We start from the raw sequence: 27,068 nt of genomic DNA, 5'->3' as shown, positions 1-27,068 counted from the left end.
CTGGGCCACCACAGGCGTCCCCAACACGAGTAATGTCAAGCTGGCCATGCCCACCCTGACTACACCCCCGGCAACCAGGGGTGGGTTCTAAATTTTTTTACCACTGGCTCTGTGGGCGTGGCTTATTTTGTGGGTGTGGCTTAGAGGTCATGTGACTAGGTGGGCGTGGCTAGCTGGTCAGAGTCATTTCTGGAAGGTCCTCGCACTTATGACCAGTCCTCGCACTTACGACCCGACTCATTTGTTTGCTTTTAACACTGATCAGCTGTAGGATGGCCCTTTGAAGCCTCGCGGCAAGAGTTTAAACAGGTTTTTTCCCTCTAGTCATCAGCTGGGACTCAGGAGGCAGCAATAGATTGGGGGTGGGACCAAATAAAAGGTAAGAATAACGGGTGGGAGGGCGGGGGGGAGAACTGGTTCGGTGACGTCATATCTTCACCGCTACCGGCTCGGCCGAACCGGACCGAACTGGGAGGAACCCACCACTGCCGGCAACACCCCCTGTCCCCCCCAAGGTCAAACACAACCCTGATGCGGCCCTCAGTGAAATCAAGTTTGACACCGTGTTTTAGAGTATCATCTTACTGTAACTTGCAAGTGAACTTTATACTGGTATCTACTCTTTGGAATGATTCACCAATATTTAGAATAATTTCCTCATCACCAATATTTGGAAGCATATCCTATTAGATTTAGATGCCTACTAAAGACCCATTTCTCCCAAGCCTTTCCTCTAGGTGATACAATCAGTTTTAGAATATTAATAGTCCAATATGTTGAAATCACCAAGTTCACGTACTGCAAGAATGGAAATCTACGGGAAATGGCACAGATCTATTTTTCTCACCCACAGCACCACTCAAGATTGGCAATAAATTGGCACCTTTAGTTGTGTGTTAAGATATAAAATTTAAAAGAGATCTATTAAACTTCTGAGAGGCTTAACGCATTTGTGTAGTTTACTCAAGGTCACCAAAAAAAAAAAAAACCAACTGAAAATATTGACCGTACTTATTCCTGGCCTAGGGTAATTGCCCATATATGGTGTGTGGGAAATCTTGTATCTTCTTTCAGAATTGTTAGTCTGGTCTGTTGCATGTTTATGCCTGTCACTTAAAGAATGAATATTTTTCTCCCTACGTTACAGGTTTCTAAGAAGTACAGTGATATTGATGAGTTTTATCAAAAACTTGTCACACGTTACCCACAAACCTCTCTACCATCTTTGCCAAGAAAAGTGCTTTTTGTTGGCGAATCTGATATTCGAGAACGAAGAGCTGCCTTCAATGAGATTATGGGGTTGATTTCTAAAGATGTGGCTCTCTCATCAAGCCCCGAGTTACTGGAATTTCTGGGTAAATTAAAAACATGTTTTTTACACTGAGTGGAGTTTTAATAAATAGGCCATGGATCAACTCTTGGAACTTTGCAAAATGTTTCCACTTAAAATCTATGTTAAATTCCCATTGTCACAAATATTTAATGGAGGATACTTTTGGTTTGCTTCTCTACCAATATAATACTACAAATGCACAGTAACATGTTCTCTGGATGTGAGAATGTTAGTTTCAGATTGTTTTCTGGGGGATATGGAAATAGAAAACTATGGTTCGAACATTCCCTAAGTAACATATATTTATTGCCACAAATTATTTACATGGTGTGGAAATATACTGTTTTTCACATACAAAAGGCCCATTTTCTTCCAGTATAAGAATACTGGGTAGCTGTTGGTGATACTCATGTAGAAGAATAATAGCTGTGTCTATTGTGTACTGCTGCATTAATTTTTCTCTGCCTCTTTTTTTCAGGAACCAGATCCACTAGTGTCATTGATGTCAAGAGTAAAAACCTTCCCAAGAAGGAAGAAGAGGATGACGAAACCGAAGCCTTTGATTTTTTCAAAGAGGAAAAAATACCTGATGTCATTTCTCAGTTCAGTTCATTTAAAAGCCAGGAGCCCAAAAAGGAAACAGAAGAGGAAGACAGTGACGTGGATCCACTTGGTGTCCTCAAGTATGCCTTTTTCAATTTTGTTTTTCCTATCCTAGAGCTATTGTATTTGTGGTTGTGTAAAACTACAGATGACCATCAGGCAGCCCAAAGTGTTAGGTCCCCCCCCCCATTCTTTGCTGTCATCAAAATTCTGAATTTTTGCAGCCAAGATGAATTCAGAATTAATTTCATAAAAAACATTTTAGAACTCCCAATAGTTGTTCTGAGGGTTATTAAAAGAAATGCAAAACAATTGAAATAAAAGGAGGGGGAGCATGTACTTTGCATACTGACTGGTGAAAGTTCAAACAGCCTTGGATCATTCATCAACCTTGTGTTCCTAGTTAAGAGATGGTGACCAGTAAAAGAGTTGGAGAAAATGCGATTATTTCACTTTTTTTTGTAAGCTAACACAATCAAGGTTGTAGACAAACAGAATAAAAATGCAAAATAAAAGAAAGACATACAAGTAATAGAAATTCTCTAGATCAGGGGTCTTCAACCTTGGCAACTTTAAGACTAACTCCCAGAGCAAAGCTGGCTGAGAAATTCTGGGAGTTGAAGTCCACAAGTTACCAGGTTGGAGACCCCTGCTCTAGATGGCCAGTAGAAACCTTTAATCTTTTGCAAAAGCATGGTGGAATAGTATTGTTTTAACAGCTGTACAAATTATCAAGGGGAAAGGGAATCCTTGAAACTCCAGGGGCAAGAAGTCAGATGTTTGATATATGAAACAAGATAGTTTTCCATATTTTATGACAGTATCACTTTTCTGTATTTCTTAACACTCACAAGCACCCTTCCAGTCTCATTACAGCATACAATAAATCAAAATAAAGGTAATAGTAATATAGAAATACAAGAACAGTAATAATTTTTTTTAAAACTGTCGAACTCTTAACCACCCATTTCTGTAACAACAACAATAAAAGACATATTGATGGCCGGTATTAAATAAATGCCCTTCTGAACCATTCAGTGTTTAAGGCTTCTTTAAAGCTCAGTAGTGATAAAACTCGGTGGGAGGTGGTTCCTGATTAAAAACAATAAACATTTCTTCTGGATGTCACATCTCATATGGGGGAGGAATCTTAAGTATCCATATGTTACTGGATCAGTAGGAACCACTGAAGTCAGTGGCTATGTAGGTACCCAAAGGCCAAGTTAAACAGCAATAGCACTTAGACTTTTATACTGCTTTACAGCCCTCTCTAAGCAGTTTACAGAATTTTTTTGGGTGTTTTTTTAAAAAAGCCATTCATACACTGGCACTTTAAATTGTACCGGGAAGCATTCTGGTAAAGTATTGGTATAAATATGTGAACAGTAGATCTCATCCATCAGTGAGCAAGCTGATGCACTTTGAATCATGTGTAGTTTTCAAAGTACTTTTCAAAAGAAGCCCTGTGTGGTGTGCATTGCAATAATCCAATTGGGAGAGGACAAGGGCATGAGTTGCTTTTGCCAAGGCCGCCTAGAGATATGTAGTCACCTGCTTAAGTTCCTTGATTAGGCTGGAGGAGCAAACATGAAAGCTGACACCTCTCAGATTTTTTTGCATTATAATTCAGGATCACTTGCACTGGCCTTGTTGGTTGAATCTAGTTTGAATCAAAATCCAAAACTTTTGGAAGGCAATCAATTTACCCATCATTGGGTTTGATTGTGCATTTACCTTCTCCTCCCTTCCTCCCTGCATACTCTAGATGCAGAATACAGAATAAGAGAATTGGAAGATACCTTGGAGGTCTTCTAGTCCAACTCCCTGTCCAAGCAGAAGACCCTATACCATTCCAAACAAATTGCTGTCCAATCTCTTCTTAAAAACCTCCAATGATGGAGCACTCACAACCTCTGGAAGAAGAACTCTTCCAGAGTCCAGCATTAGGATTTAAATAATTAGGCCAAATAAAATTTCTGATCTAAAAGATATAGAAAAATTTATTATTCTGGGATCACCTGCAGCAAAGAAGTAGCCGTCTTTTTCAGAATTTAATTTTAATTTAATTTAATTTAATTTTACAGTCCATATTTTTTAGACACATGGGACGACTGTGGGAGATCATATTCTATTGTATTTTCAATATACGTCAGCTAAGAAATCCCCAGTAGAAATAGTTTCTATCCCCTCCCAATTTTTAACTTTTGCTTTCTATCTTTCTTTTACTACCAAGAGCCTTGGTAGTACAGTGGTCTAAAGCACCCTGTTATTAAGAACAGCTGCCTGCAATTACTGCAGGTTCGAATCTCGCCAAGGCTCAAGGTTGACTCAGCCTTCCATCCTTTCTAAGGTAGGTAAATTGAGGACCCAGTTGTGGGGGCAATAAGCTGACTTTGTATAAATATACAAAATGATGAAGGCTATTGGTTAGTGCATTGTAAGCCGCCCTGAGTCTCTGGAGAAGGGCGGCATATAAATCAAATTAAAAAAAAAAAGTCTCTTATTTCTTTGTTGATTTTTAAAATTTCTTAGTTTTCAACTTCTTTGGTTTTGAGTGTGTTTCAGTTAAATGAATATTTTTTTCTTTTTCTTCAAATATTGGGTTGTTAATATGCAGTTTTTCTGTTTGTGTCATCTTTAGTCATTTTGTAGAATGTAAATTTTGTAGAATTAAAGTTAAATTAAAGTTAATTTGTTTTATTAGGAGTTTATATTTCCTGCATGAGAAAGATCTTCACTCTAGATCGGAAGAACAAATATATATCAAGTATATATTAATAGAAATTCAAAATCTGTGTGAGATAGAATAATTTAGATTAGGAGTCTCTAAAATTTGTGGCAGAATGAGAAATGACTGAGCCGGAAGGATATTTTTAATACTTGTGATTAAACATTTTATTAACTATATAGGATTTGTTACTATGGCTCTGCTAAACATTCCCTGATGTTCTCCATAAGTGTATTAAATAAGTTTTTAATTTATCTGTGGATTAGATAACTACGACTAGAAAGTTTAATCAAGCTTAGATCCTTTTTTACATTAACGCTACTCCAACTAAATTTAATTCCTGTACATGGAAAGTGTTAATAAGCTGATATTTTGAAGTTTAGTTTGATGGCCCTACAGCATTTAATCCTTCATAGCATGGTGTGTATGTGTGTCTTCAACTTCACATCAGACTTGTTTCCTATTTGATTATTTTTTTAGTATTTCACTCCTAAGTGATTTGTTATCTGGAGCTGAGATTTGAGTCTTGAAGGAGAAACATTAAATTGACTGCAGTGGGAATTCGGTACTTAAGTGTGTATGATAAAGTAAGGAGAGATAGAGTCAAGAATGAAAGGGTGATGAATGAATGTTGAGCCAGTACAAAATGTAGTAAATACCTTGAGATAGTTTGGTCATAAAAGGAAAAGGAATGATGAGTGAAGCACAAAGCAATTATTTGAGGAAGAATAAAGTGAGGGAAAGAGAAATTTAAGGAGGCTGTAGCTGGAGAAGTTGATGAAATCTCCTAAAAGAGAGAGTCGAAAAAATTGAAGCACAAAAATCAATTATAAAATGGTGCATGGATGGGATGGAAGCAAGATGGATCGCAAGAACTGAAAGATATGAAAAAATATATTGAATGGTGTGGCTGCAAACTAGATTCAGTTGGCTGTCGTGTTCTTTCCTATGTTTTTAATTTCTTTGGCTGCTGCTTATTCTGTTTATGTAATTTGTATAATTTCCTTTTATCCTGAAAGGAAATACGCACATCTAAAAATTTGAAATTTATCACTGAATTAAGAAATAAGCATTTTCCGAGATGAGGTATATTAAAAAAGTATACCTTTATGCTGAAAAGACAATTCTTTCTGGATTTACAATCTTGGATGGATGGATGGATGTATTTACTCTCTATTTATGAGATGGCTCTTGATCAACATAATGGGAAGACTAATAATAATATTTCATATGGTCAGGGTTTAATGTTGTTTAAAACACTAAGCTCTTCTCGTATAATAAAATGTTTTCCTCCTTTTTCTTTCTTTTTGTATTTTTTCCACAATTTCTTTTTCTATATAGTAAAGTAACAAAAGAAAAATAATCTATCATATTTGGGCTGTAAAACTTTAGATGTTTACAAGGTAGCAACAAAATGAGAGGGACACAGTGGCTCAGTGGCTAAGACACTGAGCTTGTCGATCGAAAAGTTGGCAGTTCAGCGGTTCTAATCCCTAGTGCCGCGTAACGGTGTGAGCTTCTGTTTACTTGTCCCAGCTTCTGCCAACCTAGCAGTTCGAAAGCACGTAAAAAATGCAAGTAGAAAAATAGGGACCACCTTTGATGGGAAGGTAATAGCATTCCGGGTGCCTTTGGCATTTAGTCATGCCAGCCACATGACCACGGAGACGTCTTTGGACAGCGCTGGCTCTTCAGCTTTGAAACGGAGATGAGCACCGCCCCCTAGAGTCAGGAACGACTAGCACATATGTGTGAGGGAACCTTTACCTTTACCTTTTAACAAAATGATATGGAATATTCCCTGGGGGTCCTTGGTATTCTTTGAACTCAGCTGTGTGCTTGCAGATATTTCATTGCACCACTGAGAAGATACAGGACATGCACCCGTGATCTTCTCTGTTGATGTAGGGAGCAACAAGGGAAGCCTTCAAGAACTGCCCTTTGAGAGCACGTCAGGTGTGCCTCGAAGCAGATGTTCCCAATGGAGACAATCTTTTCTAAGGGACAGGGTTTGTTACAACTGAGGGCTTGAGGCAAGGGTGTGTGTCAAACTGATAAAAGCAGCATTGTGGCATCGCCCTGCAAGATCCATCCTTTCGTACATCTGGCACACCCTCACAGATATGTATGAAAGGGCTGAAGCTTTCAGCAAATGCTGTGGTGCTGCTTTCACGATTCTGTTGAGAACCCTGTGGTTGCTGATGGACAGGCTTGAGTGAGACAGAGAGGTTTTGGTGGAGGGGTTTGGGAAGCCCTTAGAATGCCACTTTGTAGTTTGAAAGTCACAATTCATTTTGAGGTCAGCAATTAATTGCATTAATATTGATCAATGTTGTTTTGAACAAGCGCCTTGCTTTGGGCATTTGTCATCACGCTGTCCTAAGCAATTTTGGCTTTTGAAGTAGTTTCTAAGTTATTTTAAATGGTAGAAGAAAATGGGAGAGTAGGGTGGTTTTTTTTTGTAATAAATTCATTCAGTAATTAATTGCCTGGATGATACCCTAAAAAACAAAAATGAAAGGTTATGTTGATGTACAGGTAGTTCTCAATTTATGACCACAATTGAACAATTGAATTTCTGTTGTTAAGTGAGACATTTGTTAAGTGAGCTTTGCCCCATTTTACAACTTTCCTTGTCACATTTGTTAAGTGAATCAGTACAGTTGTTAATTTAATAACACTGTTGTAATATGAATTTGACTTCTCCGTTAACTTTGCTTGTCAGATGGTTGCAAAAGGTGATCATATGACCCTGGGACACTGCAGTGGTCATAAAAATGAACCAGTTATCAAGCATCCAAATGTAAATCACGTGACTATGGGGATGCTGCAACGGTCATAAGTGTGAAAAGTTGTCATAAGTCATTTTTTTCAGTGCCGTAGCAATTTCGAACTAAATGAACTGTTGTAAGTCAAGGACTACCTGTATAAATTGAAGCCTGCATCTCCTTTGGCCAACAGCTCAGAGGTGCTTGGGTTGTTCAGGTAGGTTTGTTATTTTACTTTTGACATCCAAGTTACAAGCCAAGTCCTGAAAGGGAGATGACCATTAACCACTGTACTACTAAGAGCCTTGGTAGTACAGTGGTCTAAGGCACCCTGTTATTAAGCTGGTTATTAAGACCAGCTGCCTGCAATTACTGCAGGTTCGAATCTCGCCAAGGCTCAAGGTTGACTCAGCCTTCCATCCTTTCTAAGGTAGGTAAACTGAGGACCCAGTTGTGGGGGCAATAAGCTGACTTTGTATAAATATACAAAAAGGATGAAAGCTATTGCTGAGCACATTGTAAGCCGTCCTGAGTCTCCGGAGAAGGGTGGCATATAAATCAAATTTAAAAACAAACAAACAAACAAACAAAAAACTAGGACCAAGTAACGTCAGCCGTAGCCATACGTCCAATCCCAGCCATTTGTCAATACAACCACAGTTGGTTAGTAGCTTTTGTCAATTCAATACTATGATTTTCACTTGACCTTGGCTTCTCTTTTATGAAATGTGGGTTTTTTTGTTTAAAAAAATCAACAACTCTGGTAGCTTACAAGAAAAAGAATATAAAAAGCAAACAAATATAAAGAATAAATGATAACAAAGATGATAAAAACTGGACAGGAAGGAGGGAAAGGAGGGAGGGAGGAGGAAGAAAGAAAGGGAAAAGAGAAGAAAAGGAAAGGAAAGAAATAGAAACCAAACAAATGCAAGAGGGTTTCATTCATTCTCCTAAAGGCCTGGGAGAGGAGCCAAGCCTTCAAGTCATTTTGAAGCACCAGCAGGCTAGCAGCCATCTGGATCTCAGTGGGAACCTCATTCCAGAAGGCAGGCATTGCTGCAGAGACACTTCCCTGATTCTGGAAGGAAGTGCATCAGCACTGACAAATCGAATTGGCTGGGCATATACATAGACTGTGATTTTTCTATAGTCCTTGGTGGGATGTAAAGATGTTTCCAGGTAAAAGCAAGTTTACGTCATACTCAACTTTTGTTGGGTATATGGGCTGAGTCACACTGATTCTTTGGACAGTAGAAAAGTGGGTGGCTATTATCTTTTTTTTTGGGGGGGGGGAGATTTTGCTCCTTTCCAAACTAGACTACAGCCCTGAGATTTTAGCATAGATTCCCATCCAAGAATCACTCAACTTTGCTTAGATTCTCTCACAAGATAATGACAATGTTGAAAGATATAGGTGTTTAAATCCACTCGAGTGCTGATGAGCTCTTGGTCTAATTTACACAACCCAGCGAGAATCCAGCAAATACAGAAATACCTCTTCAGGCTTCCCCGCCCCTCCTTTCAGTGCATTTTGCCATTTATTGTAAATGACCGTTTCTGTAAGCTGATAGGCAGAATGTATCTTGATAACAGATCAGCAAAAAACACCTACATGCCAATTCACACTAACCCAATAATTTTCCCCTCTGTGTTGGAAAAAAAGACCACCACAGGTACCAGGTAAAAGCAATTATCACAGAGTTGTGGTGATTTTACAAGTTTCCCTGAGTATAGATAGTAGTTCTGATTAAAAAAAAATATTAGAGTGCTCTTGCAGGAAGTTAGTTCCTGCAGTGCCAAATAGTACTTTAGCCCCAATTAACTCTCATTATTTCTTGATTTGGTCTCAAGGGAAGACTGTTCCTACAGTGGCGAACACTCTTTCAACACGTTACTAATATATTATATTGCTGGATTTATCCTTTTAGAGTTTAAGAGCAGCATGTATGCAGGATGGGGGAAATAGGAGAAGAAATACATGAATAAAACCAAGTTTGTAAGCCTTGGTATCAGTGGTGGGATTCAGCTGGTTTGAGCGAACTGGTAGTTAAATTCCTGGCGGGCCCCGCCGCTCCCCGCCCCTCCCAGGAGTCCCCACACACTCCATTTTGCCTCCCAGATAAGTGCAGGGAGGCCTCCTAGGCCCAAAATGGGGCATGGAGGACAGTATGGTCCCCTCACAGTCCATTTTCGCTCCCAGGAGGCTTCAGGGAGGCCTCCTAGGCCCAAAATGGGCTGCGGGGGGGCGGTGCGTCCCCCCTGCAGCCTGTTTTTGCTCCCAGGAGGGTGCAGGAGGCCGACTGCTGCCTGTCACACTCCCTTGCCACGCCCACCATGGCCACGCCCACCCAGCCAGTCATTAGGGCAGAGAACCGGTTGTTAAATTGTTTGAATCCCACCACTGCTCAGTATGTATATTTATTTATCAAATTTATATAGTTGTCCATCTCGTCAACAGTGACTCTAGACAGCACACAGCAATCCACACTAAGAAATAAATAGTATGGAAAACAAATATACAAAACCCTTAGGTGAAGTGAGAAGTTGTGTAAGGCTCCTCCTAACCATGATTGCCACCAAAGATGGCCAGGTCCTGGAACCATAAAGCCCTCATATCCAGAGGCACTTAGTCTTGACAGAGTTCAGCTGAAGCTTGCTGTTCCCTATCCAGAATGTGAGCCTCCAGGCACCAGGACTTACATTCATGGCATCACTTCATTCACCAGGGTGGAGATATGTAATTACGTAACAGCAGCAGCAAACTGGTGATACTTCACCCCATGGCAATGGATCAGTTCACACTTAAAGTAGCTTTAAGTCATCTGTAGCTGTACTGAGGTTTCCTTTCTTATCTAGGTGCATTTGTTGTGCTTCTCAGCTACTCCATCATGAGTGGGACCCATTCAGTTCCTATTGGCCACTTTAGGCTGATTCAGGCCTGGCCATTCTGCCTTAACCTTTAAGTGCTATTCTCCATAGCTGTTCTGGTGTGGGCAGCAGAAGGGCCTGTGCCCTGTCCTTGTATCTGCAAGAGACAGCTTTGAAAGAGGAATCACTTATTAACACCTGTCTGGAAATGAATGATCATCTATCAGGCAGAGTATTTTTAATTACAATAAAGGAGGACGAGAATTTTTGAACGAGCAGTAAATCCATATTGACAAATCACCTAGCAAGCATTGCTGGGTGCAAGAAAGGAATTTCCTTCCTACCATCACACATATTCCAGAAATAGGGGATTCAAACTAAAGTCTCTAGGTCAATCCAGGAAAGGTGGCAACCCTACATTTGGGCCTGTGAATATCCTTTTTAAGCGTTCAGAAAAGAAAAAGGACATGTATAGCTTTGCTTTGTTTGAACTTTCAACCTAAATCAGTAGGAAAGCATATTTTTATAGCTGTTATAGCTAGTATATCTGAACATAATTATACAGTGAGCTAAAGGTCCATCAGTTATAGCATTACATTTCCCTCAAAATATTTCAGCCTCAAAATAAATCTCATTTCCAAGGAAAGCCTATCAAAACTCGCAGCAAGCATTTTTAGGGCAATAATTTTAAATGCTTAGTGGGGGAAAATATTTCTCAATGTCACAGATACTTAAAAGATCCCACAAAAACAAAAACAAAAAAAACCCCATCCTTGCAAAATGCTTTAATGTCCTACATTTACTTTTTTTTTTCTGTTTCTATTGTGTTTGCCCTTCCATGAATTGTGTTTCTAGCTTGCTACTTCAATTGTACAAAGTAGGAAAAAGTGAAATTGAGAGATATCAGTTATTTGTTCAAAGCTATAAAATCTGCTTAGGTCAGGGAGTTTGCCTGTCAAAATAATTATGTTATGGTCTACAAAAAAACAACTAAGTTTACAAAAATGTTCATCTGCTGTAGCATATCAAACTTCCAGTGGTGGTGATCTCTCTCTCTCTCTCCCCCCCCCCCTCCCCCCCCCCTCTCTCTCTCTCTCTCACACACACACACTCTTCCCTGCATTGAAAATAGATCTAGACATTCACAGTAAAGATGAGTGTGTATGGGAGAAGGCAAGTCAGTCGTATTAGGACTCTTGCCTTGGGTAAGGGGTTCGACTAGAACACCTCTAATGTCCCCTTATGATTCTATCAGAAACCTTGTTCCTGACATCTAGAGAAGTTCTTATTTCAGGTACTTGAGGAGGTGGCTATTTTGCTATGCCATAACCACTGGCAGCCCATTTGCGGGGCAGGATTGGATAGACATCCACAAATTCACATTTGTAGCTTAAATTCTACAGCTGCTTTTGTAGGCATTCTACCTCTCTTCTTTTTTCTGTAGTGTATTTAGCAACAATCAGCCAGTCTTTTGCAGCTTCATTTCACTCACTCACTCACTCACTCACTCACTCACTCACTCAGTCAATCAATCAGTCAATCAGTCAATCAGAATAGAGCTGGAAGGGACCTTGAAGGTCTTCTAGTCCAACCCCCTGTTCAAGCAGGAGACCCTGTACCAGGAGTCTGCAACCTTAAACACTCAAAGAGCCATTTGGACCCATTTCCCATAGAAAAGAAAACGCTGTGAGTCACAAAACCCTTCCCGTGCCTGAGTATTTCTTGAGCGGCCACAAAACTAGCATATGTAGTCGAATTAAACGTCCTGTTTTCTTCTGAAACTTTTCTTTTCTTGGATTTATCCATGATTGGCCTACCGGGGGTTGAAAAGCTCAATAAATCGCATGCCGGCGGTTGTGACGCATATTTTGAATGACGGGGAGCTGCAGCAGAGGGGTGAAAGAGCCACATGCGGCTCCAGAGCCACAGATTGCTAACCCCTGCTCTATACCATTTCATATATGAAATGGGATGGTGTGATACCATGAATGTTCAATGAAGTCTGAGCAAATGACCTTGAGAAAATGTTTCTTTGAGTGGATTAATGAGACAATGGAAGTGGTTAATGTTTTTTTTTTAAACCAAATGCAGCCCTTTTGAGTCCTCATTCTTAGACATAGAAAAACCAAGTATGTTGGGAAAGACTGATCTTCGATGAGGTGAGTTTTTCATCAAAAGGACCGAAGGCTTGGAGACTTGGGAAAAAAAAAAATATTGAATTTTGAGAGGTTATTGTGCTCTAAAGCAAGGGTCTCCAACTTTGGCAACTTTAAGACTTGTGGACTTCAACTCTGGGAGTTGAAGTCCACAAGCCTTAAAGTTGCCAAGGTTGGAGACCCCTGCTCTAAAGCAGGTCAAGCTGCGGACAATATTCGCAGCTCCTTTGCAATTTGGGAACAATAAGCGGGTACCTTTTTCAAAGTACAGACCGACATGTGCCACAGCATATTTGCACCCGTGCCTTCTTTCTTCTCCGGCTTTGGAGCTGGGGAGGGGAGACCTTGAAGCCTCTTTTGTCTGAGGGGATTGATAATAATAGCATGACTCAGCTCTTCCGCCCCAAGAATTCCAAATGTGCATTACCTCATCAAGTGCTCCGAGGCTTCTGCTTGTGAGGAACAGGAAACGTTGAATCATTCTATTCACAGAGCTCTTTTGTTGACAGTAGAAAGTGTTAATGGGAGTGGATTTCAGTTGCCTTTTGTTCATCCTTTCCCTTTCTAATAAGCTTCAGTCAGCTTGGGCTTTTAAAAGCCTTATTCGTGGTGTGTATGTAGATGATTGTGAATGTACGCGCTCCTTCTTACGAATAAAGTCATTCAAACACATTGGCATTGACGTGGCCAGTACTCTTCTGGTATATCTTAGTATCCTTTGCTGGTTGTCACTGGCTACTAAAGCAAGGAGTTATTGGAATGCCTGCTTTAGCTCTTTGTTTCAGCTGGGTTTTCCTTGTTTTTGTTGCCACACAAGAAATATCCATCACATAACAGCAGCAGCCAATTAGCCGTAATACAGTGCAAATAAATGCTTAAATGGAAAAATCATTGGGTGGTTAAATTTATTGCAGACAGAGCTGGCATTCAAGAGCATGAACTTGATCCCAGTGTAGCTGGTGATTTGGATATCTGGCCGCTGAGTTGAAATTGGGGCCCTGAAGCAGAAATTTGCACTCTCTCTTTCCTTGGAACAGTTCATGTCCCATCTCTCACCGTATTTACTTCTATCTGTCATTGCTGTTACCCTTTGGTCTACCTCCAACCAGAGATGGGTTCCAGCAGGTTCTGACTAGTTCTGAAGAACCGGTAGCGAAATTTTGAGTAGTTCAGAGAACCGGTAGTAAAAATTCCGACTGGCCCCGCCCCCATCTATTCTCTGCCTCCCAAGTCCCAGCTGATCAGGAGGAAATGGAGATTTTACAGTATCCTTCCCCTGGAGTGGGGTGGGAATGGAGATTTTACAGTATCCTTCCCCTGCCACACCCACCAAGCCACACCCACAGAACCGGTAGTAAAAGTTTTTGAAACCCACCACTGCCTCCAACCTTCTCAGCTACCCCATGTCAGATAATAACAACCAACCAAAAGTCAACTATAAATGTGATACAAACCTAACTAAACCCACATTGTTTCCCCACTGTTCTTACAATGGAACAACTAAAGCATAAGTTGTTTTCTTAGTTTTTCAGTGCTTGTTTCCTGGAAAAGGGATTACACTGAATATAGCAATAGCACATACTTACATACCACTTCACAATGCTTTACAGCCCCCTCTAAATGGTTTACAGCCCCCAACAATCTGGGTCCTCCTCATATATGCTATGACTTACCTTTCAATAAATTTTGGCTTGTAAATTCAAGCATTGTGTTGCCTGTTTTCCTTCCTCTTGTTTCAAAAAAAGCATGTGTAGAATTGCAGACTTAAGTACGATGTGGTTCTCATGGTTGCAATGTGCCAACTCAGACTTAATTTACATTGTAAAATCTTAAAATAAGTAAGTCTGGTTCCTTGACAGAGTTATGTTTATCTGTATTTTAATAGGATATTATGTTTTCCATCCTTACTTTTTTTTTGACTGCCTGGCCAAAATAGTAACAAACAGTAGAGTACAGATAAGTACAGAAACATAGAAAAGACTGAAGAGCAACATCTGTGCTTGTCCTGTCCTTTTCAGATCTGTAGATATTCACAGACCCTGGCCAGATTTCAAAGGACAGTACAACTAGCTCTGAAAATCCACTTACAGGGCTAGGTTAGCTCTGTTTACTTGCCCCCTTTCTACTACTCATGATAAGTCCCAAAGGTGCTTTTTCAAGAGGCAACTGGACTTTCCGGTTTTTCTTTGAAGACTTTTCTCTTCTCATCCAAGAAGCTTCTTCAGCTCTGAAGCTTCTTGGATGAGAAGCGAAACATCTTCCAAGAAAAACCGGAAAGTCCAGTTGCCTCTTGAAAAAGCACCTTTGGGACAACCGTGACCTGGATGACTGAGAATCTTCATAGACATTTATTCATGATAAGCCTCATATGGAATGAGGAGAGCCTGAAAAGCAAGTGGCTGATATCTATGATATCCAGGAATCTATGCTTCAGAGGGGTGGGGGGTGGGGCGAAAGGGCCCAACTTCCACCAGGTCATAGCATCTTCAATCGGGCCAGCCCCTTGTTCTCAATTTGATAGCCCTTTGAATCCCAGATATCATTTCTTAACAGGTCTGTCATTTAGCTTATTAAATGTGAGTCCTGTGAATTGTATTTGTTGGATCTATCTATCAATTGAATATTCATAAGATACCAAGGTTTGCTCAAGTTATGTATAAAAATATAATCAAGATAGCAACCGACCTTGTATATGTATTATGAATTGCTGCATAATGACATTTTCCAAATACGTTTCTTGGAACAATATAAATATTTCCCATTTCAAGGATTTGGGGCTGTCTCCCGATGTGCTGAGCTCCCTTTACTGTGAATTCAGGGTTAGCATTGTTATCCTCATATTGCAGGTGGGGACCATCCCTTTTCTTGAATGGTACTGCAGCTTTTTTTCAGGCATTACTACAAGTAGTCCTCAACGTATGACCAGAATGGAGCCCCGAATGTCTGTGCTAAATGAGACAATTGTTAAGTGAGTTTTGCCCCATTTAATGAGCTTTCTTGCCACAGTTGTTAAGTGAATCACGGTAGTTGCGAAGTTAGTAACACGGTTGTTAAGTGAATCTGGCTTCCCCATTGTCTTTGTCAGAAGGTTGCAGAAGGGGATCACATGACCCAGGGACACTGCAATCGTCATAAAGATGAGTCAGTAGCCAAGTGTCTGAATTTTGATCACATGACCCTGGGGATGCTACAATGGTCATAAGTCATTTTTTTCAGAGCCATTGTAACTTTGAGTGGTCAGTAAACGAACTGTTATAAGTTGAGGACCACCTGTACTTGAAAATCATGAACAAGGAAGCAAGTGACTTTGTGTTCGACCCTCACTTGTTCCTACTATGAAGTTCTATGATATATTGCCGAATGGGGCATTTACAAGCTGCCTTACGGTAGGATCTTCCCCTATTATTTCCCTACCAATTTTAAGTAATGCTTGAAAAGACCTGGTTCAAATAAACATATCACAAAGGTTGTAATAATTAGTTCTCTCCTTATTAGGCATGGACTCAATAGACCTCCTACCTCTGTGTATATGGAACAGTTGATACTGAAAATTCTATTGTTATCTCTCCATTACCTGTAGCTGTGCACAGCTCCCTACTTCTTTTGGGTCTTCTTGAATCATAACTGTTCCAGTTCTCCTTTAGGGTATCATCGAAGACTCAGGCAACCTAAGGTTTTCTAGTGAAAGATGTATCGTGAGACATGCTGCAAGGGAAATGTGAAAAAATCCTGCTTTTCTTCAGGTCCCCCTTAGGTGGCAAAGGACATCCAAGCTAGCTTGATTTAATTTTACTTTACAAAACAAAATATAACAACGTTCAGAGGGGATAAATGAAAAGAGGACTGAGGAGCAGTCCCTGCTTAGGATAAGATTTTATCGTTTACTGAGTTTTAAGAGTTTGATTAACATTGAAACTATCATTTCTAATCATTGTAATTAAGCAAATCGTATTTCCTATCATCCTCAAAGTGAATTCATGCTATAATGGCAGCTTATGAAGTAAGTTTTATCTCTTCCTTTTTCTTCTGCAAGAAAGTTATAACCCAAGAGAGATGACCTTATCAAAAGACATTCCATATGCATTGTACTGTGAACCGATTCTAACCTGTATTGGCTTTATCATGTATATAGAGCAACTGAACAAAATCAATGGGGAAGTATCTTGGAAAACTATTTTTCATTCTTCTGATAAGAAGACATATGCTGTATAAAGGGACACAAATCAAAGGAATATGGTTTAAAAATAATATTTTTAATATCTCCGAAGCAATGGAAGTTACTCAGCAAATGGAAATAATTGTGTCTATATATATTTGTTCTAAACATTCTTTAGTACTAAAGTATCATTTTCCTGCAGAATTTGAACAATTTTTGGGAACATTGCAGTTTTATTTACTCAGAGTACCAGCAATGAATCAGCAATGACTGGAATGGCAGTGATAATTGGAAGCTCATGACTTGTTTAGTCCAGCAGCAACAAACCCCTAGAAATAGCCTTCCATCTTTCAACTTTAAAAAAGAAAGAAAGAAGAAGAGGCACTTGGAGAAGTTACAAACTGTGCTATGTGAGTGAGCCCTGACAGCTGGGTAGGCATCTGTCTCTTCCCACGGAACATGTTATGCTTTCTCAGCTCCTTTTGTCGATGTCATGCTGAATAAATGGGCATTTCTGATCAATCATCTTGTTCTGTGTTCTCTCCTTTAATTTAATCCCCATTACTGGAACTCGGCAGCATAACCAGCCTTATTTGGAAGCATGCATTCTTTTAACCGTTGTTGGCTTTGGGGTTGGACATATTCTTAATATGATTTGCTCTTGCATTTGTACATCTTATGCCACTGACAGATACTCTTATTTGGCTTGTGACAGAGGAACTTGCTACATACAGATTTAAGAAGCCCGGTGCTTCCTTGTTTTGAAGTAACTTTAGGAAATGTACATTGCTAGTTACTATCAGTCACCAAATTGTTCATCACTGATACCTATAGAAAAGAAAGTTGTAAGATGTCTGGCAGCAACGCACTCCCTATCAGTAATGGTTAAAATTAGTTCATAACCAAGTTTAGTTTAGTAGTAGTACTCTTAATAAATTTCCAGGTTTAACATTCATTCTTAAGTCTATATCTGTAGAGTTCAGCTCAGTTAGGTTCAGTTATTTATTTATTGAATGTATATGCCACTCATTTTGTGGTGGGATTATGACATATACTATTTACAGCAGGGGTCTCCAATCTTGGCAACTTTAAGACTTGTAGACTTGTAGACTTTAACTCCCAAATTGTGGGAGTTGAAGTCCACAAGTCTTAAAGTTGCCAAGATTGGAGACCCCTGATTTATGGAGCTGTAGCATCATGATTCATTATATCTTGTGGTCCTGAGGAAAAAAAAGAAAAAAGACCTCACAGAATCTGTCCCCAGCTTCCCCAGCTACAATATTCAGTTTTAATGGGCTAATAAATGCGTTGCTGAATTAATTTAAACTATGCCTTACCTGTGTTCCGCAACTGTGTGCTACCATTACTTTCAGAAGACATGGAAATATGTTTTTCGGAATTGTCTTCCATTCTTTACGAACTGCTGGGGAGCACATGTCAACATATTTTCAGGATCTGTATTGTTTTCTTTTTCTTCCAAGTAGAATAACATTTTCTGGTTTTGTTTTTAAAAAGACTTGACAAATTTGGCTGTTACTACCGCATTTATTTTTTTTCACACTATTTCATGATCAACTATAAATATTCTTCCCATTAATATCTTTCATATGTCATATTTAAAGCAGATGGCGTAGAAAGAGTTCCTTCAACGGCTCCCTGGTTATAGTGTAGACCAGGGGTGTCAAACACGTGTTGTCACAAGACATATCATGACATTTCCCCCATCATTAAACCGGGCATGGCCAGCACGTGATGCATCAGGCCTGCGGGCCACGAGTTTGACAGTCTTGGTGTAGACAATTCAGTGTATATATGTGTATATATGCGCACATGCCTTTGTGTTGTCTCCTGGCAATTGCGTGAACAAGTCCCTGCAGTTTTCTTGGTAAGCTTTCAAAAATAGTTTGTCATTGCCTGCTTTCCAGAGCCAAAAGAGCATGACTTGCCCAAGGTTACCCAGCTGGTTTTGTGCCTAAAGTGAGACTAAAACTCACAGACTTCTGGTTCTAGCCTGTGCCCTATAACCACTACTCCAAAATGGCAATAGGCCATGCAGATCAAGGACCAAATTAACATTGGACTCTTTATTTATTTATTTTTTTCAATAAACTTTCAGAACCAGGGAGCAGTTCAACCAGGAAGCAATGGCAGCATGTTTCTTCTTTCATGGCTAATAAAATCAAAGTCATGACATGGTTGAAAAGGATTTAATACCAATGTCCCAAATTGAAATCCTTCCTGCCAGAAGGTTCTTAGTAATTTCTGGTTTATTTAATTTTTTAGATCTAAAAAACTCAAGAAGCCCACATCCTCTCCTGCTCAAGAAGGTAATACGAAGTTAACAATTTTTCATGGAGAAGTGGATCCGGGAGAAGAACTATTTGGCACGTCTGAAGATTTTTCATCCCCTGGCAACAAGAAGATCTTGGCAATCAAAGAAGGTATTAATGAATAGTCAAGTGTCTTGATTTATATACTCTATAGGATTTTTTTAAAAAGTGTCACAAAACATGGAATCTTTGGTTGTAAAACTCTGTCTTAGATTCTGGATATAGTTACTTATTTCACAGTGGCAATTCCTTAACTAGTTTCTTTAGCTAGGTTTATTTATTGCATTTCTACCATGAATTTTCTCTGGCAGATCAAATCAATGTCTTGGATCATCCTCCCCACTCCCCATCTTATCCTCACATCAATAACCAAATATCTTATAGTGAACCTCCATGGTCAAGGGGGAGTTTGAACTTAGTCCTTGTTCAACATGCTAATTATTACTATTACATAAGTCCTTCATGCAAAATGTTTAAAAATACTGAGATAATTTAAAGAAAGAAAACAATACTTGTATCCCGTCTATAAGATATACAGTATCTGCTTAACTTTTCAGCTTACTGTGTAAAACTGGAATGGGCCATTGGTTATGCTTGATTAGGCTAATTCTCTTAACCCTAACCAATTCTCTTGGTTAGAGAATTGTACTGCAGCAATTTTTCAAAGCTTCCTCCAAGCCTAGTATATGCTTCATTTGGTATCCTAATGAATGAAATAATTCTATGTTTAAAAAGGAATAAGGGTCATTCTTTCTGTTTCCTTTGCAAAAGCGAATTGGTATCATAAAATCTTATTCTCTCAGGGTTGATTTCCTCTCAAAATAGTTTGGCAGTGGAAGCCAGTGATACAATTTAACATAATTCAGGATTCATGGCAATGTGACATTAGATCAATCGAATCTGATATTCCCTACTTTGCAAACCTCTTTATTCTTCTATGTGGGCGGGGCCTACATGAAACCGGATCATATGAAACTAGTTCTATGTTAATTCTTCTTGCAACCACACAACTCCAATAAATTCTTTGCCCACACAACTCATTTAGAGCCATGGTGGTACAGTGGTTAGAATGCAGTATTACAAGCTAATTTTGCTGATTGCCAGCAGTTCAATTCTCACCGGACTCAAGGGTGACTCAGCCTTCCATCCTTCTGAAGTTGAGAACCCAGATTTTGGGGGGCAATGTGTTGACTCTGTAAACTGCTTAGAGAGAGCTGTAAAACCCATAAAGCGGTATATAAGTCTAAATGCTATTGCTATTTAGACTATAGTTGCTGTTTATAACTGTATTTTGGCCTGATTCTGCCTGTCTTTTGTTTAAATGTTAGATGTGAAATTATTTGAAGGACCAGATCTTGGTGGAGTGGTAACTCTTGGAGATCCACTGCTGTTGCTGACAGCCACTGAAGACAGAGAACCTCTGTTAAATGTTAGTCCTGCTGAGGACGTGGAAGAACTATTGAGGTATTCATTTGAATTGCATGATAAATTTGGTGTTGTGTGCTTGTGATGCCTCTCCTCAAGCCTGTCTGTCTCAAACCGCCCAAGATTGGAAGACAACTTCTAGGCTTTAGCCTACTAACGCCACACTGTTTTCAAAACTGGGATTGTATAAATAAATGTGAGTAGGTATGGATTTTAGCTATAGTTGATTCCTCCATTCTTGTAGTTCTTCAGTTATTCTTTATCATCATGTTTGTCTCTTCAGAACTTCCATCCATCCTTCTCCTAGGCAGTTCCTCAGAGCTAAAAGGAATTGTGTACAATAGTCAAGAGTTAATCTGTTCATTCCAGCTATAGGAACGGAAAAGGCCATAAGGACATTGAGTCCAGCTCTGTACTAAGGGAAGGAATTAGTGCTAAAGAATTTCCTGACAGATACCTGTCCACCCACTTCTTGAACAAATCCAGTAAAGGGAGATCATTGCCTCCCTCAGTAATTGGTTACATTGCTGAACTCTTCTTAGCATGTTTTTCCTAAAGTTCAAGCAAAATCTGTTTTATTGTGACTTAAGTTCATTATTTTCTGTTCTGCATAAGTTGGCTATTCAGCTCAGGTATACATGCCTCTGAATCAATTCACCTCATAAGGTTGTTGTTGCGGGGAAAATAAGAGGAAGGATTATTAGATATGTTTGTCGTCGTGAGTTATTTATAAAAGTAGTAAAGATGGGAGATAGATAGAAAGATAGAAGGATAGAGGGGGGAGCAGGCAGGCAGATAGACTGACAGACACTATTACCTGGGTACAAATCACATAATAATGCTTGTAGGCAGATTCTTTTTTTTTTCTCCAATTTTTATTTATACGTATAAACTAAACAGAACAATGAAACGTACAAAACATAAAAACATATAAACATCCATTTCAATACATGTACAGTTTGTCGCAACTATAATATACATTTCTCTTTGTATTTTGACTCTTCCTTATTTGGTCATTCCCTTTTATCTATCTAATATTGATCTATGTCTGTTCTTTGTTTCCATCATATTATATTTGGTCATTTTATTTACTTCCTATTGCTTCATCTCTTTCCTATCTTTCAACCAACTATACCACTTTTCCCATACTAAGTAAAAGTCATGTTCTTCCCTATTTTGTAATTCCTTTGTGAGTCTATCTAATTCCGCACATTCCATAATTTTATTGATTACTTTATCTGGTGTTGGTATATCACTACTCTTCCAGTGTTGCGCATATAGTATTCGTGCTGCTGTTATATGTATAATTAAATAGGTTGTTTCTTTTTCATAGTATCCATTCACTATGCCTAATAAGAAGCTTTCTGGTCTTAGTTCTATCTTTTGGTGTGTTATTTCCTCTATTTGTATTTTGATCCTTTGCCAATATTGTTTCGCCATTGGGCAGGTCCACCACATATGGTAATGGGTGCCTTATAATCTCTGAATTAAACCATGTACAGTATGAAAAATACAATGGTTGCACATAGGAGTATACTAGATGCAACAAATATATAGTAATTCTCTCTACTAAGTTCAAAACTCTACATTTCCATTGGTGTATTATTATTGTTGTTGTTGGCATATGGTGTTACATTAGCCAGGAAACCACAATGCTATTGCAGAGTAGTTGTTTGGCTGCCAATTACCAGCTTTGTTGTAGGACACATTCTCTTCCCAAGAAAGAAAAGTGGCTTTTCCTGCAGCATTATCCTAGGACCTCTCCCTTCCCTGCAGCTGCCTCGTAAATGGGTGCTACAACCAGGAAGGTTCAGAGCTGGCAGGAATCCGACCGCCTGAACTGAGTACCAACTCATCTCCTCACCGAAGTGGTACCTATTTATCTACTTGCATAGAACTTGTTTTTGAACTGTTAAGCTGAGGCAAGTGATGGGAGCTCATCTGACATACAATGCTAGGACTTGAATCGCTGGAGCAGAGATCATCTGCAGTTTCATTAAGCTACTGAGCCACCGCACCTCTACACTGGTGTCTGAAGTATATAGAGACTGAAGAGTAATTGGGGACTCTAGATATTTATGAAGTCATATAAGTTCTTGCATTTTGATAGAGAAAATATTTCTTACAGGTATAAACCAAACACTTTTAAGCAATTACTTTTCTAGCAGTTCTTTGCTTTCTAAAAAAAAACCATTGGATTGTTTGCAGACTGAATTGTTCCTATAACAGATCCATTGAAATCAATATGGTAAATTAATCACAATTAATTCACGTCTTTCTGATTTCAATAAATCTGCTGATAATTTGACTTAAGACTGGATCTCACCAATAGTATAATTCCATATTACAGTTTCAATTTACTGAGCTATGCTGCACATTTTAACTAGAGTTTTTTTTGAATCACTTCTCACCAACACTAGGGAGGCACTTGCATTTAAATTTGGGGTGGGAGGAGAGAATGGAAGTTAGTCTGTTAGAAACGTTTTAGAGTTTTAATAACTTGTTCATAATGGAAAGAAGAAAAAAAATGAAGTTTTGTGTTTTCTATTGCACGAAGTGTCTTGGAAACATGATTCTTCTTCATTGTTTATAATGGAACATTTTGTAATAGCATGTTGTATCAGAGACACTTACCTTAGTTTGCTCAGAGGAAAATGTTAATGCTTTTTTTATGCTTAAGAGCACATCTGATCTTTTAAGACATGAAGTCTCCAAGGTATAACTCTATTTTATTTCAATTATATAGCTGGAAAATATATATACTCATGTGTGAGCCCCCCCCCCCCGCCCCTTTATGTTTTATTCTTATAATCTGAGATAGATGTTTTGTTCATGTAAGAAAATCCTACTTTTTGAGGCCTGTGAATTAAACATGAATTTCTGGGAACCAGATCATTCACTAATCATATGTATATTATGTCAAATCATTTCTGAATAAGTCAAGTAAAATAAGCCTGAAAGTCTGCAATCTGTACTTCTTATGTAGCTTGGAATGGGAGGAACAATCACTTGCTAACCTGGGTAAGAAACTTGACAGCCTATTCTGGATTGTCACTGACACACATAAAGTAGGACAAATGTTCCACTCCCTCGTATTCTTTTGTTATTTACGGGATATTTGTAATGGTTTCTACAAAATAATGGATAAGCAAGCATGTGCTGCAATATATATTTCCATTGTGATTAAGAAAGAAAGGGGGTAGCTGAAATTGGTATATGAGCAAGATTGGGGAGGGGGGGGAAAGAAAACCATTTAGGAAGTTTATATTGTTTGGCCACATATAATTATGAGACTCTGTTATACACACATCCAAATGTATAACATCTTTAAAATGACATATACCGCCTACCTTTTTTTAAGGTCTCATTCAAGAAATGTATGTCTCTTACATTTTCACAAGACCTTCACCTGACATGACCCATACCTGACCCCTCCTCACAAGATTCATCACTAGACCCTAACATGATGTGACCCTCCCATCACAAGACCTACTGACCACATAAAACCCTTATAAGCAGAAGAACACCAACACTGACATTCGCTAAATTCTGTTGTTACCTAGTCTGGTAATGAAACTTTCGGAAACCAACCCACAAGCTCAGAGAAAGATCCTCCACCCTCATCCTCCACCTGAGGTACAGATATTTGCCACTACCGCAATCTTACATTATTTCACATCCTTATAAACAAGATTTTACATGATTGCCATCTCATCTCTCAGGATTTCTCTATTTTTACACAATGTATACTTCTATTATTTTTACTTGAAATGGCCACCAGCTGGCAATGCCATGGCCAAGTTTGCCTGTTTGGTATTCATCAAACATACAAAGCCACAAATCTTTCTAGGAAACTCAACGTTCTATTGAGAATTGAACTCATGATTATATATAGTGCATTAGTTTTTATGAGCCCTCAAGGCACTGGTATTTAGCAGTGTTACAGGAAGGGATATATGGAGACTCTCTTTAGAATTGTTTATAAAGTCTACTTCTTCCTTTTCTTAAAGGAAGATGATCTGTGTATAAAGGAAAGTAGACAATATGCATTCTAAAGTATATACCAGTCTAAAGGAAATACTTCAGCTCAATATTTATGTATATTTAATAGGGCAATGACAGAAAATAATAAAATTTATAAATAGTCCATAGTATAAAATATCTTTAATAAAAATCTAACCTTGAAAATGAGGTTCATCTTGAGAGCATTTAAAGGGCATATCTTGTTAGATAAATAGGTCAAATACTAGATTATAGCGGAGCTGTAAATGGATCTTTTATTCAAGAATGAAGGATTCATGCATTCACACACATATAGCTTCCATAAATAGGGAAAGTATAAAAAGTTGAATTTGCATGATTCAAAGAATTTATATCCTCTTCAAATTTATTTATTTATTTATTATTTATTTATTATTTATTATTCGAATTTCTATACCGCCCTTCTCCTTTCGGACTCAGGGCGGTGAACAGCCAAAATAAAAAACATTTATACATAAGTACGATTAAAAAATAGATTTAAAATAATTAAATTTGGCCCATAGTTTAAAATTTATCAATTTAAAATCCATATCAAAATTTAAAACCAACCATAAAATCATAAAATCAAGAGAGACCGGCTAACTGAAAGAGATGAGTTTTTAGGGCCCGACGAAAGATCCGGAGGTCGGAGATCACTCGTATCTCTGGGGGTAGATTGTTCCAAAGGGTAGGTGCCACCACAGAGAAGGCTCTCCTCCTGGGGGTCGCCAGCCGGCATTGTCTAGCTGACGGCACCCTGAGGAGGCCCTCTCTGTGGGAGCGAACTGGCCGGTGGGAGGCTATTGGTGGCAGAAGGCGGTCCCGTAAGTACCCTGGCCCTAAGCCATGGAGCGCTTTAAAGGTGATCACCAACACCTTGAAGCGCACCCGGAAGTCCACCAGAAGCCAATGCAGCTCGCGCAGGAGAGGAGTCACATGGGAGCGCCCAGTCGCTCCCATAATCCCCCACGCGGCCGCATTCTGCACCAGTTGGAGCCTCCGGGTGTACCCCAAGGGGAGCCCCATGTAGAGAGCGTTACAATAGTCCAGACGAGAGGTGACGAGTGCTTGAGTGACTGTGCGTAGGGAGTCCCGATCCAGAAAGGGGCGCAACTGGCGTATCAGGTGAACCTGATAAAAAGCGCCCCTGGCCACGGCCGTCATATGCCCTTCTAAAGACAGCCGTGCGTCCAGGAGGACGCCCAAGTTGCGGGCCCTTTCCGTGGGGGCCAATGATTCGCCCCCAATAACCAGCGATGGCGTCAGCTGGCTATACCGGGACGCCGGCAGCGACAGCCACTCGGTCTTGGAAGGGTTGAGTCGAAGCCTGTTTCTCCCCATCCAGACCCGCACGGCCTCCAGGCACTGGGACATCACTTCCAAGGCATCGTTGGGATGGTCTGGGGTGAAGATGTACAGCTAAGTATCATCAGCGTACTGATGGAACTCCACCCCAAAACCACGGATGATCTCACCCAGCGGCTTCACATAAATGTTGAACAGGAGGGGCGAGAGGACCGACCCTTGTGGCACCCCACAAACAATGCAGCATTCTTATTCTTAACACAGCATCTTCAGGAATAATTACCGTACACTGCCCATTTTCTAATCAAAACCAAGATTCTGTTCTGACTTAAGCTGAATGAGATGCACAAAGTTGATTCCATGAATATTGTACCAAACTTAGCTATTATAGATAAATTAGAACTACCAGTAGAACAGGTGCATTAAAAACATTTTTAGGAAATTCCAGTCCTACCAGATTAAGAAATCAGGAATAATATTCTGCTAACAAAAAAGGTTGGAAAATGAAGGCATCCTAAATTAATTCTAGGTATTGGTTTATATTAGCCTCTATATTATATAATTTCCTTTTTTTCCCTGGAATCTGAAACAATTCTCCCAAGGTAAAAAGTTACTGTGCAGGTTTTTGTTTGTTTGTTTAGGAAAACAAATGTGAGGGCATGATAGAAATTTATAAAACGACACATAATGGATGGAGAAAAAGAATAGAATTTGTGCCCTTTTCTCATGACAGAAATTGAAGTTATTTATTGAAACTGTTTAATGGCAGATTCAGGACAGAACAAAGGAAACTCTTCTTCATATAGTGAATAATGATTAAATATAGAAGTTTGTTCCCCAAATATAATGATAGTCATTTATTTTATTATTTTATGCCTTCATGTCAGTCTTGAGTTCTGGTAACTAACTGGACAAATCCCTGCAGTTGTCTTGACAAGATTTCAAAAGAGGTTTGCCATTGCCTCCTTCTTCCTAGGATTGATAGAAAGTGATTGGCAGAAAGTTGGTCGCCCTGTTGGCTTTGTGCCTAAGAAGCGACTAGAATTCACCATCTCCCACTTTATAGCCTGGTACCTTAACCACTACACCATCTGGCTCTCGTTCATTAATTTAGATATATTTGTAAAAGACAATGCTATGAATGGTTACTAGTTACAATAGCTACAAAATATTTCCAGAAGTGGAAGCAGAAGCATATTTCTGAACATTAATTGCTCAAATTCCACAACTATGGAGGGTCATGTTATTTTGTTCAGTTGTGGATTCCCTGTATGCCTCTAGTTTGATCCTTACAGGAAATTGGATAATGGACCTTCTTGTTTTTTTGTTTTTTGTTTTAATTTGATTTATATGCCGCCCTTCTCCAGAGACTCAGG

General features: G+C 39.2%; 1 protein-coding gene across 1 annotated transcript in view; it reads left to right on the top strand.

Moving 5' to 3' along the window:
• Nucleotides 1–27,068, top strand: part of HS1BP3 (HCLS1 binding protein 3) — a 44,081-nt gene that overhangs the window by 10,380 nt on the left and 6,633 nt on the right. Inside the window, exons 3-6 of the mRNA XM_070955754.1 lie at nucleotides 1,148–1,355; nucleotides 1,812–2,016; nucleotides 18,896–19,053; nucleotides 20,271–20,406. Of these exons, the coding sequence (XP_070811855.1) occupies nucleotides 1,148–1,355; nucleotides 1,812–2,016; nucleotides 18,896–19,053; nucleotides 20,271–20,406 (707 nt within the window). The remainder of the gene's footprint in view (nucleotides 1–1,147; nucleotides 1,356–1,811; nucleotides 2,017–18,895; nucleotides 19,054–20,270; nucleotides 20,407–27,068) is intronic.

This window comes from Pituophis catenifer, unplaced genomic scaffold (genome assembly GCF_029215685.1).
Source record: "Pituophis catenifer annectens isolate HBS135680 unplaced genomic scaffold, rPitCat1.0.hap2 SCAF_1, whole genome shotgun sequence".
NCBI classification, from domain to species: domain Eukaryota; kingdom Metazoa; phylum Chordata; class Lepidosauria; order Squamata; family Colubridae; genus Pituophis; species Pituophis catenifer.
Note: the sequence above shows the minus strand (reverse complement) of the source record. Positions and strands in the feature narration are given on the sequence as shown.